General features: G+C 38.9%; 1 protein-coding gene across 8 annotated transcripts in view; it reads left to right on the forward strand.

Moving 5' to 3' along the window:
• The window catches only part of BCAT1 (branched chain amino acid transaminase 1), a 36,880-nt gene extending 27,366 nt beyond the window's left edge, over positions 1–9,514 (forward strand). For 6 of the 8 annotated variants that reach the window (XM_062490868.1, XM_062490871.1, XM_062490872.1 and 3 more), the window contains 4 exons: positions 2,355–2,440; positions 4,119–4,259; positions 5,405–5,479; positions 9,473–9,514. In XM_062490868.1, coding sequence (XP_062346852.1) covers positions 2,355–2,440; positions 4,119–4,259; positions 5,405–5,479; positions 9,473–9,514 — 344 coding nt within the window. The remainder of the gene's footprint in view (positions 1–2,354; positions 2,441–4,118; positions 4,260–5,404; positions 5,480–9,472) is intronic. The other 2 variants (XM_062490874.1, XM_062490876.1) reach the window with 1 other exon arrangement.
• Positions 9,515–19,223: the final 9,709 nt, after the last annotated feature.

The raw sequence follows: 19,223 nt of genomic DNA on the forward strand, positions 1-19,223 counted from the left end.
CCATGTTGGATAGTGTTATCATCTCTGCCGGATACCAGGGGAGCAGATGTTCCCTGGGTGGCCCCAGGCTGGTAGGCATACTTGACAAAATTCTACAGAGCAGCCTGTTTGGAACATTTTGAGACTTCCATGTCCTGTCTGCTCAGTGCTGTTTGGTGGCTGGTTTGGCCTGGCACCTTTTCAAACTAGCTCAAATCAATTAATATGTTATTGAGCTTAAACAGGTCCTGGGCAAGATCTGTGGCAACATCATCAGACTGAGAAGTGTCATCACAGTCTTTGGTATCAAAGTCCACAGTATTTGAAGTTTTCTGTTAAAGAAAGGAGTGTATTAGATTGTGACTGGGTCACAAATGCAGGATATCTATCAGGTTTTCACTGTTTAGAACCAGGTATGCCGTGTGGCTCATGCAAAGTTTTAAAGTCTTCTTGTGATAATTATGCCAGAATTAGGACCAGACATGCATCACAAATAGGAATGATGCTAGACAGACTCCAGAAAGGAAATGCTGTTATTCCTGACTGTATGAGAAAGAAGAGATGGCTGATGTAATTAGAAGTCAGGGTTGGGTTCAGAAATGACACTGAGGTCTAGTCAAACCAGAACAGAACATGCAGACTGTTCTGGAGGAGCATTTCTATACATTTTGGTATGGCAGTTTACACTTATTACTGATGTGTGTACAGGTCCTCATAAAAGGAGCATGGAAGCACTGGTAGGAGAGTCCAAGTTAATAAATCAAGGGGTGGCTGCATTTGAAAGTAACAGGTATTTTCTGAGAGAATTGACAGTGAGTAGCAGATTAAATGAATTTATCCTGCACTTCCCCTATCCCATTCCAGCTCCCAGTGCCCCCTCTTGCAGAGTGGGGGAGCCCAGGATGTACTCTGTCTGGAGCTGGCAGGCAGTGCTTGTGCACAGAAATATCTTGTTGAGTGCTGAAGACAGCACTGAGCAGCTGATCTCAACCTGCTCCCACAGACCAAGGACAAATACCATGTTTCTCTCTCCCCCTCAGCTGCAAGTATTCACAGTATCTATAGAAATATTTTTAAGAGAGGTTCGCCTTTGAGGAAGGTTCAGTCAGGCCTGATCTTTTTGTAGCCAAGGAGAAAGGGGACATAAGATATATATCTTCATGTTTTTGTTGGGTTCATTATGTGACCTAGGTAAAAAAAAACAAACAAAACAACAAACTCTTAATGGTTCATGGATTTATTGAGCAGGGATAGTATCCTTATAAGGTAAAGAAAGAAAAAGGATTATAAGTAGGGAAATAAAATGGTTAGGAAAAAATATGAAGAGTACTACTGAAAGACTCTGGATGTCTTGACTTCTCAGTGCAAATTTGAAATTATCTTAAAAGGCTCTGTCTGGAAAGAGTAAGAGGCCAGTCTTCTTTGATAATAGAAACCAGTGAGTACACTATGTGATGACTTGAAGTGAAAAAGATTAACTCTGTTGCAGAGATCAGATGGAAGAACAAAGTCTACATACAAACTTGTGTTTTAAGTCTTTACTAAGCATGAATTTTTTAACCGAGTCTGTTGTTTGCCATTTATCTACCATTTCACTAGTTCTGTTAGATGAACATTTATTTCAAAAGCAAACAAGAAACACTAGCTAACATACCAAATTACTTGAACAACTTGAATTATTATTGTTGTTGTTGTTGGATTTTTCTCATGATTGCTTTAATTGCGTAGAGAGAAAATTAGCATGGAAAACAGGGTGTCTAGACTACAACAAAGGAACATTAAGGAAGTCTCCTTCCAAGGAGGGTTTGTGAGATTTCCACTGCTTTGGTGGTTCATTAAATTAACTTCAAAATTTTTGTTAAATGTTTCGTATTTCTGCCATGAAATGGGTATACTAAGTCCCATATTCCTGAATTAAGTAAAATGTTTCAGGGAAAGCTGTGATCTGCCCTAGGATTGTTAGAGATGGTTTTCCCTCTTTATTGTGAATCTGGAGAGTGAAGCATTTTGTAGTTTGCTGTAGTAACACAGTGCAGCTACACAGTTATACCTACAATGCACTGAGGAAGTGCCACCTACAAGGCATTAGGCATGTATATATTACTGTATTAAATATGTTTCTTCCCCACCCACTGAAGTGTATGCAAAAGGTTCCAAACGCTCAACAACAACTTACTTGAACTGAGTATCTGATTGAGAGCTCTGATAAATGTTGCATCTTACAGGATAGGGGTTATTTTTGATGCCACAGAATCATGGAATACCCTGATTTGTAAGGGACCCACATGTTTGGTGTAATATCAGTCAACTTTCGTTTGTTTGTTTGTTTGTTTCTTAGTTTGTTTTCCAACCAGTGCTTCTCTTTTGTTTGGCAGAAAATGAACTAGCAACGCCACCTTTAGATGGCATCATCCTTCCTGGAGTGACAAGGCAAAGCATTTTGGATCTGGCACTCAACTGGGTGAGTGTTTTGGCAGTAATGGTTTCAATTATCATGTTGTAGCTTCATCAGAGGTAAACATTTCTAGTGCTCAGTATCTTAAGGTTCAACTGATTTGGTCAAGTCAAATGATCATAAACCAGTCTGGCTTCCTAGAATCATACAGGGTCCTGGGTGGGAAGGGACCTTAAAGACTGACTCATTCCAGCCCCCTGCCATGGGCAGGACACCTTCTACTGTCCCAGGCTGCTCAGAGCCCTATCCAACCTGGCCTTGGAAAGAACCTTCAAAGGCTGTCTATTCCAGCCTCCCTGCAATGAGTAGGGGCATCTTCAACTATATCAAGTTGCTCAGAGTTGTGTCCAACCTGTCAGAAGCTCTGTTTTCCAGGTACCTCTGGATGGCACCTCTTTCTTTCAGCGTGTCAGCCACACCACAGAGCTTGGTGTTGCTGAGAAAACTTGCTGAGTCTGCACTTAGTCCCTTTAGCCTAGTGGGAACTGAGGGCATGCAAATCCAGGGATTCTCAGAAGCATCATCAGAATACCCACACCTGTCACACAGAACAATACCAAGCTTGTTAAAGTAGCTCCATATAGTATTTGACATGAGAATTCTCATTAAAGCCACTGGTACCAGCAACTTAGAGCAAGGAAACAAAGAATTGCCATGCATGACCATAGCTATACTTCAGTCATCAGCTCATTATTTCTGCATTTGGTTCTCATGCTTCCAACCTTGTTTCTACTAACTAGCATGCAGCCTACCCAGCCACAGTCTTGAAGTCATCCGTCTGTTTCCCATTCCTGTTCTGCAGTGTAGCAATCCAAGAACTTACTTGGGCACTTGGGACCACATGATATCTTGAAATGCAGCAAACTCTGCCTTACTGTATTCAAAGGTTTTATTGCAGCCTGGGTAAGGATGCTACACAGCCAAAGGCTCATCAGGCCCAGTATCCTGTCTCCTGGATTTAGCTGGATTGTGCTTAGAGTAGGATAACAAAAATATCATGTACATGAAATGAAAATTTCAAAGTCTGATGATATTTCTTTTTCTTGAAACGCATCCCTTCAATTGATTCCTATGCATTCTTCAACTCTTGTATAAGGTAAAACACTTTCAGTATTAAGACTGTCCAGTGCAAATAGCTTTTACTGATACCTGCAGTGCAATTAATTTTTGTATGTGACATTTGTGTGCAGGCTACAGTGGAAAATTTCACTAGGGATTAAAAAAATACATCACATAAATTGGCCTAGCAGGTGAAATTAATCAACAGAATGTATCTTGCTTAGGAATTGTCTGAGAGTGGGATGCAAAGGCTCTCTTGACATAATTGAGTAATTTTTGGACAAACTCTAATAAGCTAGAGACCATGAGTAGAGAGATCCAGTGTTCCAAAACAAATCTTCTTCGTTATTCCCTAGTGTGATAACTGATATTCTACACCAAAACAGAGGGAAGTGCCACTTAATCATCAACATTGTATCTGGCAAACTGGTGGCATCTTTGCAGGGCATTCTTTTGATGAAAATCTACCTTGTGTGATACTGGAATGTTTGAAACGATTACAAGATCGTAGTCAAAACTTGACTTATTGTCACTAGGCTAAAAGTTCTATTGAAAATGTTTCAATGTAGAAAAAAAATTCTAATGTTTTAAAACTGTATAATTTTTATGGTTGCTTCTTGTGCAGGGAGAATTCAAAGTGTCTGAGCGATACATCACCATGAGTGACCTGACAGCTGCCTTGGAAGAGAGCAGAGTAAAGGAGATGTTTGGTGCTGGAACAGCTTGCATTGTATGTCCCATCTCTAAAATTTTATATAAGGGCAAGGTAAGGAAATGTCTCCCTTTTTTTTACCCCTTTCCTTCTTTCCTCTGAATTTTATCACAGTTAATTGGAACTGAAGCCAAAACCAAGTGAGATAGAAAAGGTTTGCTGCCTGGAAAAATGAACAGTGTCAGTATGTTGTTTCCCAAGTGAGTTACTGGTTGTCAGGAGGGAACTTTCCTCTTGTCTTCTGGGGCTTTTCCTAACAGCTGAAAATACAAAATCTCAAGTTCTGGGTAAGTGAAAGAAAACATTAGTTCCCAGCCTTTTTGCAAATGTAGAAAAATACATTCTCCTGCATTCTTTTATTCAGTATTTTTTGCTAAGGTACCTGGGAAGGGTGAGGAGAGAAAAGACTTTCATGGGGAATTTCTGAGCCACTGCTGTCCTTCCTTCTCAAGTTCCTCTCTTCTTCACCCCTCGTTGGAGGGATCCCAGCTCTGATGGAAGAGCTGTTTCAAGACAGTGCACAGCTGTTTTCACCTCCTCTACACCATATGGGAGATTTCTCCTGCACAGGTGGAATTCCCCAGGGATTCAGACTGTTAAGATGACTTTATGCTATTTAGTCAGCACAAAGTTAGTTCAGAGGACTAGGGGTGGTGCAGCTGCATAAAGGGTTGTGCTCTGTCCACTAAAAATGATAAGTACAATAACTGTCTGTTAGGTGATAATTCCTGAATGAATAAAATAGAATAAATGTATTGACATTACCAGATGTTAAGATAATATGAGACATTGAGGTGCTGAGTGATAAGTACTGTAAATATAAGTGTTGTATTTATACTGAATATACTTTGAAATTAAACACTGTATATAATGTTATTACTCTTGCCTGCACAATATTCCCTCTGTTTTGGACAAATTTCTTGGAAGGCTTAGATTAGCCTTTACTGAACAGCAGTGTAACAGTTTAACTCTCTAACTTTTCACTGGCTTAGCAGTGCCCTCTGGTTTAAAAAAACAAACCAACCAAAAACCCAACAAAACCCCCAAAACTAACCAGCCTTTCCCACTCACAAGGAGGGCCAACAAGCATGATAAATACTTACTAAAGTCTTTGGCAACCATAAGGTATTCATATATATGTCAAGCTATTATTACATGTTATTCTCTTTCTCCCCTTCTCCCTCTTTATTCTATGCCAGCACTTGCACATTCCAACTATGGAGAATGGGCCTGAGTTAACAACTCGTTTCCTGAATAAGCTAAGTGATATCCAGGTAAGGTGTTTCCTCTTCTGTAACCAGATAAAATGATAAAAGGTGAATATTTTAAAGGAATGGAAAATAATAGTTTTGGTAGTGATGCTATAGATGGCATTATATCATAATATAGACCCTTTTGTCTGGTGTGATTATTCTGTCAATTTTATTTCCTTCAGAAAGTATGATAGGTTTGAAGCATAATAGAGTTTTCCCTACTCATCTTGGAAGTTGGGTAAGAGTTGCAAGATATTACTGTTACCAGTGAAATCTAATACTGTTGTTAGAGGCTTCTTTTTAAGGGAAAAGGACAGGATTATGAAGCATCTTAACCACAGTCACAAATGAGTATAGGTTAATCAATAAGGAGATGAGTGAGGCAATTAAACACTCACTGGACACAGCCAGCTGATTACGATTTCTATATCTCATTATATTTCCAATCACATGGTCACTTCTCATTCTTAAAACAGTTCCCTCCTCTGTCATTTGCTAAATATCAAAGTCTGTTTGGAATCTGTGCTTTATCTCCATGTCTGGGCATAGGAACTAATACTATTTCATATAAAGTCAATGAGCAGCAGGTGATGGCCCTTCTTATTTAAGTTGCCTGGGGTTCTTTCCTTATTTAATGTAGTTTATGGTGTGGGGGATTTGGGGATAGAAAAAGGTCTTGGCAAGTTACAAAGCCTCTTTATTTAAGGTCTGATAGCAGTTGCTTGGCAGTATTGCCAGGGTTTCTTCAAATTGAGTCTGATGGTTTCCATTCTATGTTTTTGGCTCAGAGTGTTCTTAGATTTGCCACTAGAATTTTCATGTTCCTGCCAGCAATCCTGTTATCTGTGTCTTTCTTCCTTAAGATAGTGAGCAGCATAAGACAAATGTGTCCAGCCTTTCCCTGGGGCATCCTTCTGTGCCCTCCCTGATCACAGAATGTCAGAATGGGTCAGGCTGGAAGGGCCCACAGTGGTCATCTGGTCCCACCTCCCAGCTCCAGCAGGGTCATCCCAGAGCACATGGCACAGGATTATGTCCAGAGTTTTGGAATATTTCCAGTGAGAGAGATTCCATACCCTCTCTGGACAATCTGTTCCAGTGCTTGATCACTGCACAATAAAGAAGTTCTTCCTCCTGTTCAGGTGGAACTTCCTGGGCATCAGTTCCTGCCCATTGCCTCTTGCCATATCATCCTGTTTTTCCACCACCAACCAAGGCTCAGGAGGAGGCTGAAAAAGTGTGGATTTTTACTAAACATTGTGTTTCTTGGACCTTTTCACCTTTCAGCTGTGTAGGTAGTCTGTGTTCATTAGTTACATGCCAGTAGTAAATTTGTTACTCCTGAAAATGCTGGACTATTATGTATATTCTTAATTCTCTATTCTCTTCCTTCTTTAAAAAAAATCATGAGAGTTAGAACACATAATCATTGAAAACATAATTTTAAAGAGATTGGTGGTTGCTTCCCCATTAAGAGTCCATCAGTGGGTTGCTGGTTGTGTTTCTGCACCTTTCTGTCTGTGGAAAGATGGACTCAGATCCAGAAGGATCCCATGATGTCACACAGAAAATAATGCTGCGACACAAAAAATGGACTATATAATTATCTTAGAGTGTCAGAGGAGAATCTTTGACCAAGATCTTCTATATTCTCTACCAGGAGAAAAAAAATAACAGATCTGTTTGCATTATCGCTGGATTATTGTCACATCATTTGGAGAGTCTGAGGCTGTGATTAAAATGAATCTTCCAGTTTTGAAGAATAAAATGCAATAGAAATAGCAGTCAAGCACAGCTTTGGTCTCTGTGCTGTTCATTTGCCTGAACTAGAACAGTGTATCCATTTCATGTTTAACTTCGGGAATTTGTAAAAAAGTAGAAATTCTCAGCACCACCGTGTCCTGCATGTGAACCTGTGACCACAAGGTGCAGCTCCATATCCACTATCATTATACCAGTTCTCCTGTGTACAGTACATGCTTCTTTTTATTATTTTCATATTCTCTTCATTATTGTGTTTCTAAGTGTGTTTTCATGCTGCCTATTGTTCTTTTGCAAGTCTGCTGTGTTCAGTGGGATATCTTTAGATGTGAACAGCTGTTCAGCGGAACCAGAGCTGTAGTGACAAATTAGAAACTCATGGGCAGAACTGATTCAATTTCTCATGCCAGTTGAGAGAGACAGTGGTGGCACTGCAATACATGTTTCCCTTCCTGTCACTGAGTAGATGATTACTAAAGGCTGATAAAGACTTCAAAATAAAGAGCATACATCATATAAATTAATGATGTGCTTATGAATGAATTAGTAATAGTACACTCTTCCATAGCTGCTTGAGTTAGAAGATTTAGGGATAAGGTTCTTTTCTCTGGGAATATACTCACTGAAATACCACTCATGTTTCTGTGGGTTTGCATCTGTGCCTTGAGAATAAATAAGCTTTTGCTATGCCCTTTAAGACATAGATTAAGCTGCAACTTGGAAGAGATGGATAGAAAATAAGATATACTGCTTATGCTACATGTTAGTAAATACCTTTAAACACTGCAGGCAAGACAGCAGAGAAGAGACATGAAATCAACCCCCCTTTCTTTCTCTGGGTAGTGGAAAGCAACCAGGAAAGAACTGTGTATTTGTAAATTTTTACAAAGAATGGCCTGGAGGTGGTGGACAGTGGAAGAGGGATCGGATTGGCTAGCTTGAGATTACAAAGCCCTTGACAGAGTTAAAAATGGAAGCTAAATCTGCTTTTGTTTGCAGAAAGAAATAATTTTCATTGTGGTATTGCATCTTCATTCCCCTTTCAATTTTGGGAGCAGGCACAAACTCGAGTCAAATGGCAACTCAGACTGGTTCTTGCAACAATTTCTGTATCAGAGCATTAGATGATACTACTGCCTAAAGATAGCAAAATTTACAAATAACTGCAACTGCAGAACAGGAGCAGCAGAATTAATAATGAAAAGAAGAAGTAGATGTGGTAGTTGTGAAGGTCAGTTAGAGGCTTTGCCTGCTGGAGCAAAGAGTTAAACACAAACCCACTAAATGCCATTCCTCAGTGGATCTAGAAGTGTGTTTCTTCTGGCTCATCCTGATTTGGAGCTGTTGTCTTCTCCCTGCTTTAGTGACCTGTTACTTCTTTTCCTGCTGATGCAGAACCTCTATTGGAGGAACTTTTTCCACTTTGGAGAAATTAAGTGATTTTTTTAGTCTACTTAAAGCCTCTAAAATCAGTCTTCATTTTTTGGTTGAAAGTTCCTTGAATATAACACTGTAAGGGAGAGGACTCCCAGCTCCCATCTGCTGCTGTCTCTCCACCTCTGAATTATTTACCTACTTGAGCCCTCTGTATGTTTTGGGGTCTCTCTGGAGCATTGTTTACAGGTCTGGTGACAGAGCTTTAGAATGTGGAACCAGTCTAGCAGTCAAAAGTACTGCCTTGGAGCTGTATCCTCCCCTGGAAGGGGATATGGCTGCATGCCATAGGTTGCCTTCATTTCTGCTTGGTGATCCCATTAGTTTGTGTACGGAAAGACAACTTGTTTTATTTTGGATTACAATTCTCCCTAATTGTACTCTGTGGTATTTGTGATAGGTTTATTTCACATTCAATCAGAATGTTGTAATAAAAAGCCACCTTGACAATAAAAAGAAATAAAATGAAATGTGTTTGTTTATTGGAGCTTGAGCAGGGGCATACTTATGAGTGAATTAGTGAGGAGGCCTCAGGGAGCAACTGCATTAAACTGATGGAAGTGAAGCAGGGCTGTTCTGTGTCATCTGTAAAGAGTATCAGCATTGCCCCTTCCTAAACCAGCTATTGTAATATGGATAAAGCAAGCTATCTTTAGTCTGTACCCAAATCATAGACAAGTAAAGGCATGAGAAATAACGTAAACTACTATCAGAGCAGTGGATATGAACATTTCTGAGGATAGACCTAAGACGTTATCATGAATGTACACTGATTCTTCTAACTTTTATTCTTAAACTTCATTTTTTGCTTTGTTTCAGTATGGAAGAGAAGACAGCGATTGGACAGTGCTGGTGTCATGAAGGTGGCAGAGTTCAGACCCTCCAGACAGACCTGACATCTGAATAATGACAACTTCTGTAGCTGCCAGTGCGTAGCATAGTCTCAATATCAATTTGCTCCCAGGATGATTATTTCCACAATCCAGTGAACATGAACACAATCATTTTGATTTCCACTGTAATCCTGTTGGTAGAAGCCTGTCTTCTTGGTAGAGGTGCTAAATGTTAGCAATAGAACTTTCCTAATGTATTTCTTAGTGCCTCCTTATATACAGTCTGAAAACTTGTAAAATGCTCTTCAACTGCTCTTCAGTTTGGTTTGTTTACTGCCACCATCAGCAGAACATGTGTCACATGAGGATGTTGCCTGTTAGCTGCCCACAGGGTTCTGTTGACATTATTCTGCCTGTTGCTCTTTGCTTGGGAAACAAATAAGTTTAGCCATACACTCCATTCTTTCATACTCTGCTTGTATGGGAGATTCATGAGTTTGCATAGCCTGGTAGATGCCCTCATAGTATGTCCAATAACTCTGGCCTTTAGCCCAAAATTGTCTGAGTCAGTCTAGCCTGCAAAATGGTCCCTGTTGGCCTATTGCTCTTCCCTCCATGGGGTTTTCTGTGGCTGCTTGGGCAGTGCATACCTCTCTCATAGTTGAATACATCTTTCTAGACATGATTTAAAAGGCTATGTCCGGCCCTGCTGAGATAGAAATTCCCCTTTGGCCTAGCAGAGCTGTGTTCTGCAGACACAGTGTTGCCTTCTAGGTGAGTGTCTAGAAAATGAGATTAGACAGCTTTGGCTGTGAAAATGGAACCATTCTTCACAGCAGCCAAACGTTTGGATTGAGGAATTTCTTTCATCATCCACTCACATAGTTTAGGTCAGAAAAATGTTTTTCTCATCCCTTTCTTGTACATGCTCTATCCAGCCTCCATTGACAGTGCACTGTAGAAGGGCCTTCCTGTTAAGGAACAAGCAGTGTTGTCAACAGAAAATGTCTAGGAGGAAAGAGATTTCATTCAAACCCTGATTTCATTCTGGTTAAGCAGATAATTCATACAATGTTACTTTCTCACAGACAGTCTTGATCCTTTGGAAGCAACACAGAGCATATAGCCCATAGTTGGGGAAGTAACTTCTGCAAATGTTCACTAACGATCATTCTGTAATGCTTATTAGCTTTCTCCTTCTGCACACAGCTTTGTTGAACAGCTTTAAGATACCTCTTGCCAAAAAGGATAACGATATTTGGTATCAGTGTTCCAAAGTGCTACTTCAGTATAAAACTGGTGGAACTTTACTGACACTTTATTAGAGTTCTATAAGAAGTAAAAGTGAAACATTCCTTGTTCTAGTTTGCAGCAGAGATGCACCAATATTAAGGGAAGCATTTAGCACTCTAATTTTTATGTCTCCCATGCTTATTAAGTCCTTTGTAGTTACTGACATTTGTTAACATAGTTTTGAAAGACAAATTATAATTTCTAATGAACCATCCATGCCTTATACAGCTGTTAAAGAGCAGCCTTATGGCTTCCTGTTCATTTTTGCTCACATTTTGAAGACTCCTCCTTAGCCATCACTTTCTTTTGCTCCCTCAGATCATGGTTTTTCCTATCTTTGACTGCAGTCCAACCTGGTCTTTTAATGAAGAACAGTTGAAGGTTCTCTCTGACAGTGTAGCTATAGTTAAAAATTGATGGGTAATTTTTCTTGCAGTCTACAACTGCAAGCACAACTTACAGTAGTCATAGTGTTGTGACCATTTGAATCTGTATCATGTGCTGGTCTTTGTTCAGTATCTTACTATGTGTTATAAGCTGCTGGTAGTCTTTCCTTTTATTTAATTAGATGGCTAGAAAAATCAACATGGGGAATATGTCAAGATGCAACATGGGGTAGAGAGTTTTATCCAACAGGACCAGTATCGAAAATTAGAGTGCCTTTAACCAGAGTGTGGTGTGGAGCTCTCTAAAGATTATGTAATGAGCAACCATTTGTGGCTTACTGGTACTGAGCTATCTAATCTTTCCCTTAAGTTCATCTTTGGTTTAGCAGCAAATGGAAAAGTGAAAACATGTAACTTCAGATGCATGGCAAAGTGCTTGTGCAATACTGTAACATCTCGGCTTTCATAGAGTTTATATATGATACCGTATATTGAAAATCCCCATGAAGGTCTCAGTATACCAGCAGCAATTCATTATTCACTATGCAGGATGAGTAAGGACCAGTTAGAATAATTATTTTACTGAAATGAAAACCTGGAAGTTGTGTAAAACTTTCCTTGAATTGATTGCAAGTCATTTAACATGAAGAAACCAGGTGGTTTCATTTATTGTGTTTTGCATGGTTTCCTGCACTGACCAGAGAGACTACCTCTCTTTTTTCTGCTGATGGAAACTTCAAAATGAGGAGAACTGATAGTAGGATGACCCACAGAAATGAGTGGTCTTTTCTCACAGGGAAGAATGAAAACGTGGAGTGTGTGTATGTTAACTGTTGTTGTTAACATCTTGGTTAATTGCCTTACTCCTTGTCAGCTCAAAGCTGTGCTTGTTTCCAAGTGGAATCCAGGGGAATAGGTTTTAGATTTTAAACTTTGAAACCTAAATAAGAGAGCTGACAGGTCAGTGTAGTACAGGAAAATCTTCTGATGTTGCATGCTGTCCTACTCTGAATTCTGGTGGTGCATTTTATCTCATTAACCAGAGGAAAGAAATAACATGTGTAAATAACAATCAGTATTTGATATTGAATTCTCCTTGTTTTCGCTTCTAAAATTTAGGAGGAAACTGTGGTATTCCCTGAGCTAGTAACAGATTGTAAAAGAACATCTGCACATCTTTTCTCCATGTGCCCTATTTGTTTAATTGCAACAGATTTACATAGAAAGAGTATGATACATCATAACTAGGCAATTATCCATTCTTCCTCTGTTATGGTTCTGGTAATTGATCATTTAAAACATAAGATAGTCTAACATTAGGAGAATTTGAAACTGTTCAAAAAGGATCAACAAATTAATATTGTTGTGTGATATTTGCATAATTGGCTGCAATTATTTAATTTTTAATTGGGTTTATCAAATGAGATTCAGCCTTTCACATGCTTGTGTTTTACAAACACTGGTACTTTAAAATTACAATGATGAAATCTAATTTTCATATGTTCTTTCTTCTCCTCTTCATTCTTTTGATTATTATTTTCAGTATTGAGCATGTCCTTAATTTTCAGTTTGGTTAGCATGTTTCACGACTAGGAAAAAAGTCCTTCAAATAGCACAGTTTTCATGAAACTGGCATTTCATACAAGCTGTTCTGGTGCCAAGAATTATAGATTCAGCAACTGGCATTACTTAACCAGATTCTTAGCTGCAGTGAGGGCAAATTCACTGAGAATTGACAGGGACAGACACAGGTGAGGATGCTAATAAAGGTTCCTAGGGTAGATAATCTGTTCAGTCCATAGCAATGCAAAACGAGCAAGGTTTTTTTGGGGTATAGAAGGGAAGACTGATAAGACAAAAGCAAGGTAGTGAGGTCTCTCTGCCCAGCAATTGTTTACACCTGTTCAACAATCTCAAGCCTAAAAGCAGTTATCAGCCACTCCTCCTCTTTGTACATGACTTCTTTTTGGGGTTTGCCTAATTCAAACTGTGATAAATGTCACAGATCCTTTCCTGTATATTTATTTTTATTATTTATCCTCAAGCATGAAGAATGGTAGTTTGGAAAAATGTGATACTTAACAGTAATTTAGAGTGCAAGTTACTTGAAATGTCGGTCTTCCAAGAGGTAGACAGAAAAACAGCTGGGACTGATCTCAGAGCTGCTTAATTAGAGGAGGAAGCCTCTTGAATTCAATGGCCTCTCCAAAACAATCTGCATAATCCTGGCAGATTTCTGAGTGTGAATTGTCTGTTCATTGTGCCTTGCTATGGAATAGAATACAGAGATATACAGAGTTGGTGGCACAGCCTGACTGACTGTGGTACATTGTCTTTCTCTGCATGGGATCCACCCTACTGAGGGTAAATTTTAATGTTCTAGTGGCAGGCTGATATCCTGGAAGGTAGCAGCTGTAAGTGATGGTTGAGTATGCCCTGAGATAGTTTTTGCTCTGTTCCTTGTTGTCTTTCTCTCCCTTTCACAGACTTGCACCCCGTTTTCCCCATCCTTTTATTCTTGTCTCATATCTTAAAGTGACTGTTTAAGCAAATTTGTATTCTTCTTGCTTTTAGCAGTAGTGACAACTAAAAAAAAAAGGGTTGTTTTTTCATATTCCAGGTGTTGAGGGATCAAAATTGTGCTTTTCCACCAGAACATGTAATCCCCTAAGAAGACTACCACTGACTTAGTGGGACAAGTGATCTAAACTCTTTCTAAGTGAACAGTAGTACTACCACTAATGCCACTTGAGCTCTAATCCAGACTTTTGCTTAAAAACTTACTTCATTACAAATCAAATTAAGCTTTCCAAAAAATGCTTTTTAAGCAACAAGAAATATGCCCTGCAAAGTCCAGTATTTTAAGGCTTACATTAGAGTAAACTAACTTAGTTATGCAGAGAAAAATGTTATTTAAATGAGAAATGCATTCAAGGTTTGCTGAATGTACCCATAAATGTGTAATAAGTGTAGTTCAGAATATAAAAATTAGTATATAGTATGATCTTGACAAGAGGAATTCACCTCAACTGGGCTATGCTATTAAAATTGATGCTTGAAGGAATCATGACACCTCTCAATGTAAAGTCATTAGCATGGGAATATCTTAGAGGTGCACTTGGTCATGTAGCACTAATCTTGACCAAAAATTTGCTGAACTACAATGCTTACCAATTTGGAAGTGTGAAAGAGCTGTGTTTTACTGTATATTGTCTCTATCATCAAGATTTGGAAAAATAATTCATAGGTCCTGAATAATTAAAGCTCAAAAACTTCTTAATAAGTTATTTGTATTTTTTGCCATAAGAGCAAAAGAGAATACTGGCATTGCATTGGTGGAAAATGCTGTTGTAGCAGTCCTCCTGTCCATGCCTTGCTTTGAGCATGATTCTCACTATTAGGAATTCCAGGATATTTTCTCTGAGTGCCATCTATAGTACACTTGGCAAATATATCCCCAGCTCCATAAGCAAAACTAACTTGGCCATTACCATGAGCTGGAACAGTCAGGTACATTAGGACTTAGCAGATGAGGAGCAATACTAAATTACAACAGTAAATATATTTGAAATAAGATCAGTCAATAGATTTGGAATTGAGTTTTGGAATTAGTAGTTCAGATAAACAGAAGTCTCATTAATCACACTAGCAATGTTAACCACACCCAAATACACTAAAAACATAATGGTAATTTTTTTCACCAGTAGTAACAGCATGGTTCTGTCTGAACACAAATTTATACTCTTTGCTTATCTCAAAACTTAATTCATTGTGTCTAATTTTTACCACAATCCTCCATTTTCATGCCATGCTTTAAAATAAAAAAAAAAAGTATCTTAAATTTCATGTTCATGGGAAGATCTTAAGGAAGATTTAAGACCTTGATTTAAAATTTTAAAGCCTTTAAAATACCTGCTGGGTAAGGTTAAGATAGAAACAGGGAAGAAAGCTTTGAGGAAGTATTTGATTAGTGTTCCAAATGGTTTCCCAACACTGGCCATTTTTGGTTTTTACCAAAGAGGTATGCAGGGAATAAGAGCTGGTTCTCTTACACTAACTCTTTATAGTTCTTGATTCTGTCAGGCTTAGCGTAGCCCCTTCATTTCAGTAGTCCTTCATGTCAGGGGGAGATGGAGGAGCTCAGAAGCTTATCTCAGGTGGTATTGTCTTGGAGAAACAGATTTTCTGTCATTTTATGGTCAAAGTGATCAAGGTATGAGCATGGAATCTTCTAAACTGCATCTTTTTAAAAAAATCTTGTTTTTCATTTTCAAATTCTGATACGGTGTTGCTGAACTATTACACTATCGTATTGCAGTATCTTATAGGAAGAAAGCAAACATTCTTTATGTAATCACCTTCTTTCTGTATGCCAGATCCCCTGTTCACTGTGATTTGATCACCACTAGAATTGTGATCACTTTGGGTGAAATAACTGCATCCTACTTGTACTAAAACTAAGTACTTAATACTGGCAGCAAATGCCAGAGCAGTAAGTGAGAAGTCTGCTGTGTCCAGAACAGGTATACTAGTAGGAGCAAAAACAAAAATACCCATCTGGTCAGTGAGGTCAGGAGGTCAGAAGCACATCATTACTGTTCTTGTTCAGTCCAAATGGGAGACTACCCAGGTACACCAGTAGGATCAGAGACTGATGCTGATGTTTAAGAATGCTCTTACTCAGTTGCTTAAATACTTACATCTGAAAATGTGCCTACATTTTCAGCTTGGTCCCCTGTATCTTAACTGAAACCTGCAGCATACTTTTATATGTTGTAAAACAGTGGAATATTTGGTCAGACAGGTAGTGCTCCATACCACCTAACAGGTCAGTGATGTATTCTCTTCCCATAATTTGTATTAAGCCCAGTGGTTGACTAGAACTGCAAGTATGAGACAAACACATCATTAACACTATTTCATAGTTACATAAGGATGTTCACAAAAAGTGGATCTATTCCCTTTGTCTCCCGGTGAGATGGCTTGGATTCACCTTGGCCACTGAGTGACAAGATGTAAAAGGTTCTTTGCCATAATGGAGACAAGTAAGAGTTCTGTCTGAGGCTATTCACAAGCAATTTCTGTTGGAAAGCCAGAAGTCCCAATCTACTTGATCTTTGAGACATTTAGAAGGGTACAGTAGTAGTTACTGAAATTGTAGCACATAAACAGTGGGAAATTAGCAACTTAGAGAGGGAGAAGTAAACACCTCTGAAGGGTCTCTGTTTTTTCAAATGTTGAAAGTTAACTGGGTATTTTACAAGAATCTGAAGCATATAAAAGTAGTAAAGGACAGATGTGTGAAAAAGTACTGGATAAAGTAAAGGAAACTCTACCTCATTCTTCTCTAAAGGTTTTGTAGAAGCACAATTAAGTGCTCCTAATGGCATTGTTATGTACTGACCATCTGGCATGAAAGAAGCACTATATTAGTATTTCTATAAATCCTGTAAGAACTGTATTTTGCTGGCAGTAGAAACAGTCTATACTATTTGCAGTTTTCCTCAACAAATCTGTAATTACGCAATGTTTCTGTCTCCAATAAAGAATTTAATTGGCACCTGTTTGTGGCATGTTATGAAATCATTGGTGTTCAGTACAGCTAATTAAGCATAATTATCCCATAGATGGGAGCGGCTATGAAATAAATTCTTGAAGGCTGGATTAAAAGAAAAAAAAAACCAAAACAACCTCCTGAATGAAGTGTGGCATGTAAGATCAGCAAAGCAAGGCTCAAGTGGCAGACATGCACCTACCCTGCCAAGCCTGGAGGCTGAGCCAGTTATCTCACTTACAGTAAAATGCTGGACAAATTAAGCAGCAAAAGTACCTACCTGCTAACCATGTAGTCATGAAACAGTTTTTAATATGCCAGGACTGCGTAGCAGTGATTGAATACAGCTCCCATTCTAAGGGTTTGGGAGTGATGAAGTCAAGGGAGAGAATGCCAGAAAACAGCTTTATATTTGGAGCACTTACTTCACAGGGCATTTTTGAACAGTCATTACTCTGAAGTATGTCAACCAGTGGGAAGCCTTTTGAAGATGGAAAGTACTGAAAGTGAGTGTCATTAAAATCTTGACATTTGCCATCTCTGGTGGCTATATTTACAAAAAAGCTTTACATATTCCTGCTTTCCAGTGCAGGGAATACTGTGATTAAAGGTAATACTGATCCATGCTGTGGTAAAGTAAACATCATGGTACATTTTCCACCTGGTTTGGTCCTCAGTGACTTCAGAGAAAGCTGGCATGGATACAGGACTCTTTAAAGAAGCTGTAGATAGGTAAGTACTAAGTTATTAATTATTACTAGGAGAATGATCCTAACATGTCGGAATCTGACTTTTTTCCTGTGTCTTGGCCTCTCCCTCTTTCATCCTAATGGAACCTTTCATAACTGTAATTCTAGCTTGAGCTCCAGCTTCCAAAATTCAATCCCAAGTAGTAATAAGTTGAGGACTGTTCCTACAAGGTTCTGAGTGGGCTTCAGAGACCAACCTGTGCCTTCTAGCAAAATTTTAAAAGACTTTCTTGGTTTTCCTTCCATTTGAAACATCTCAGTAGCTGGCAATAGCTGTGTCCTATGAAGCACTTGCACTATCACCACCACCGCTGTGTGGGGGCTAGAGAGTACCAATTTTGAGGATTTTGATCCAGGATACAAACTCTTGTAAAGTTGATGTGACAAAAAAACCCCAAACCCACAGTTCTAAAATAATACTGTGAGAGGGCAAAGCAGAAGGCAAATAATCTGCACTGTCTTCATATAAAGAGGGCATGAAAACAAATTTGGGGATTCCAGTATAGGCAGTTGGAATTAAAAGTGCCAGTTTTAAGAGCATGTCAACAAAAATATTGAACTGAAGCTTTTCTTATCCCTTTAATTTTGCTCAGTGTTTTCATATTGTGGCTTCACAGTTATGATTTTTAACAGCTACTAAGGAATTATCCCATTGGCCAAGAAGAGCAAAATTTTCTGTAGTAATACCTTTGTTGTTCTGGATGCTTATCCAATGACAAGCTTGTAAAAGAAGATAAAAGAATGTGGATGGTGGGTCTACTACTCTCTCTCCAAAGGGGATAATTTTTAATGCCCAGTAAGAATGTTTGTTGTGCTGAAGCACAACAGGTGATACTGTGATGGATATCACCTGCAGGTGATACTATATTGTCACTGTATAAATTAGGGATTTTAAATTCTGATCATTCAAGGAAATTATTCTGAAATTGTTTCACAATAACTTCTGTTTATTAACACTTCTTGTTTTGCATATGACATAATTCTTTCAGAAGATTCAATTTTGGTTTATTCAAGTGGTATTTAGACAACTTTGATGGTGGTATAAGTTAGCCTTTTTTTTTTTTTAGAGTGATGTAAAGAAAACTCATACACAAAGAAAGGATCCTAACCAAACTGAGTATTTGTGAGATAAATAGATAATTACCTAAACCTAAAGGAGAAACAACAAAATATTTGAAATAGGTGAGCTCCACCCACAGACTGTGAAGTGCACCCACACTTTACATTTCAGCCTAAGTAATGTAATATTTTAAATTATTGAGTTAACAGTTGCTTGCATAAGTAAGGCACATGTGCATACTTACAGCCTACAAGACATAGCCTTTCAAAGAAAAAGCTGATAAGAGCAATACTGGTTTGCTGTGTGGGATATCTGCATTTTGGGATACCAGCCATCCTCAGTACACAGCAAGTGTCTAGGGAACTTCCAGGGTCTGCCCAAAGGCAGATGTAGGCAAAGGCCTGGTCTAGATGGGGCCTGGGGAGGTGAAGCTGTGGCATGATCTGGAATTGTGTGCTTTGCAGAGTTGTTACGTGTGAGGGAGTCCATGGCTGCTGCAGGTGGCCAAAACAGGACCAGGCCAGCCAGGGAGTCTGGGGTATAATATGTAGAGACAGGAACGATGGAGTTGCTGAAAAACAAAGAACTTTTAATGTAAAAATAACAAATGTAGAAACCGCATGGTATAAGGGGCAACCTCCAAAGACCCTGAAGCCTGGGAAGCACAGAGGTATATAGATGGTGTGGAGGGCATA

Source organism: Cinclus cinclus, chromosome 4 (genome assembly GCF_963662255.1).
Source record: "Cinclus cinclus chromosome 4, bCinCin1.1, whole genome shotgun sequence".
NCBI classification, from domain to species: Eukaryota; Metazoa; Chordata; class Aves; order Passeriformes; family Cinclidae; genus Cinclus; species Cinclus cinclus.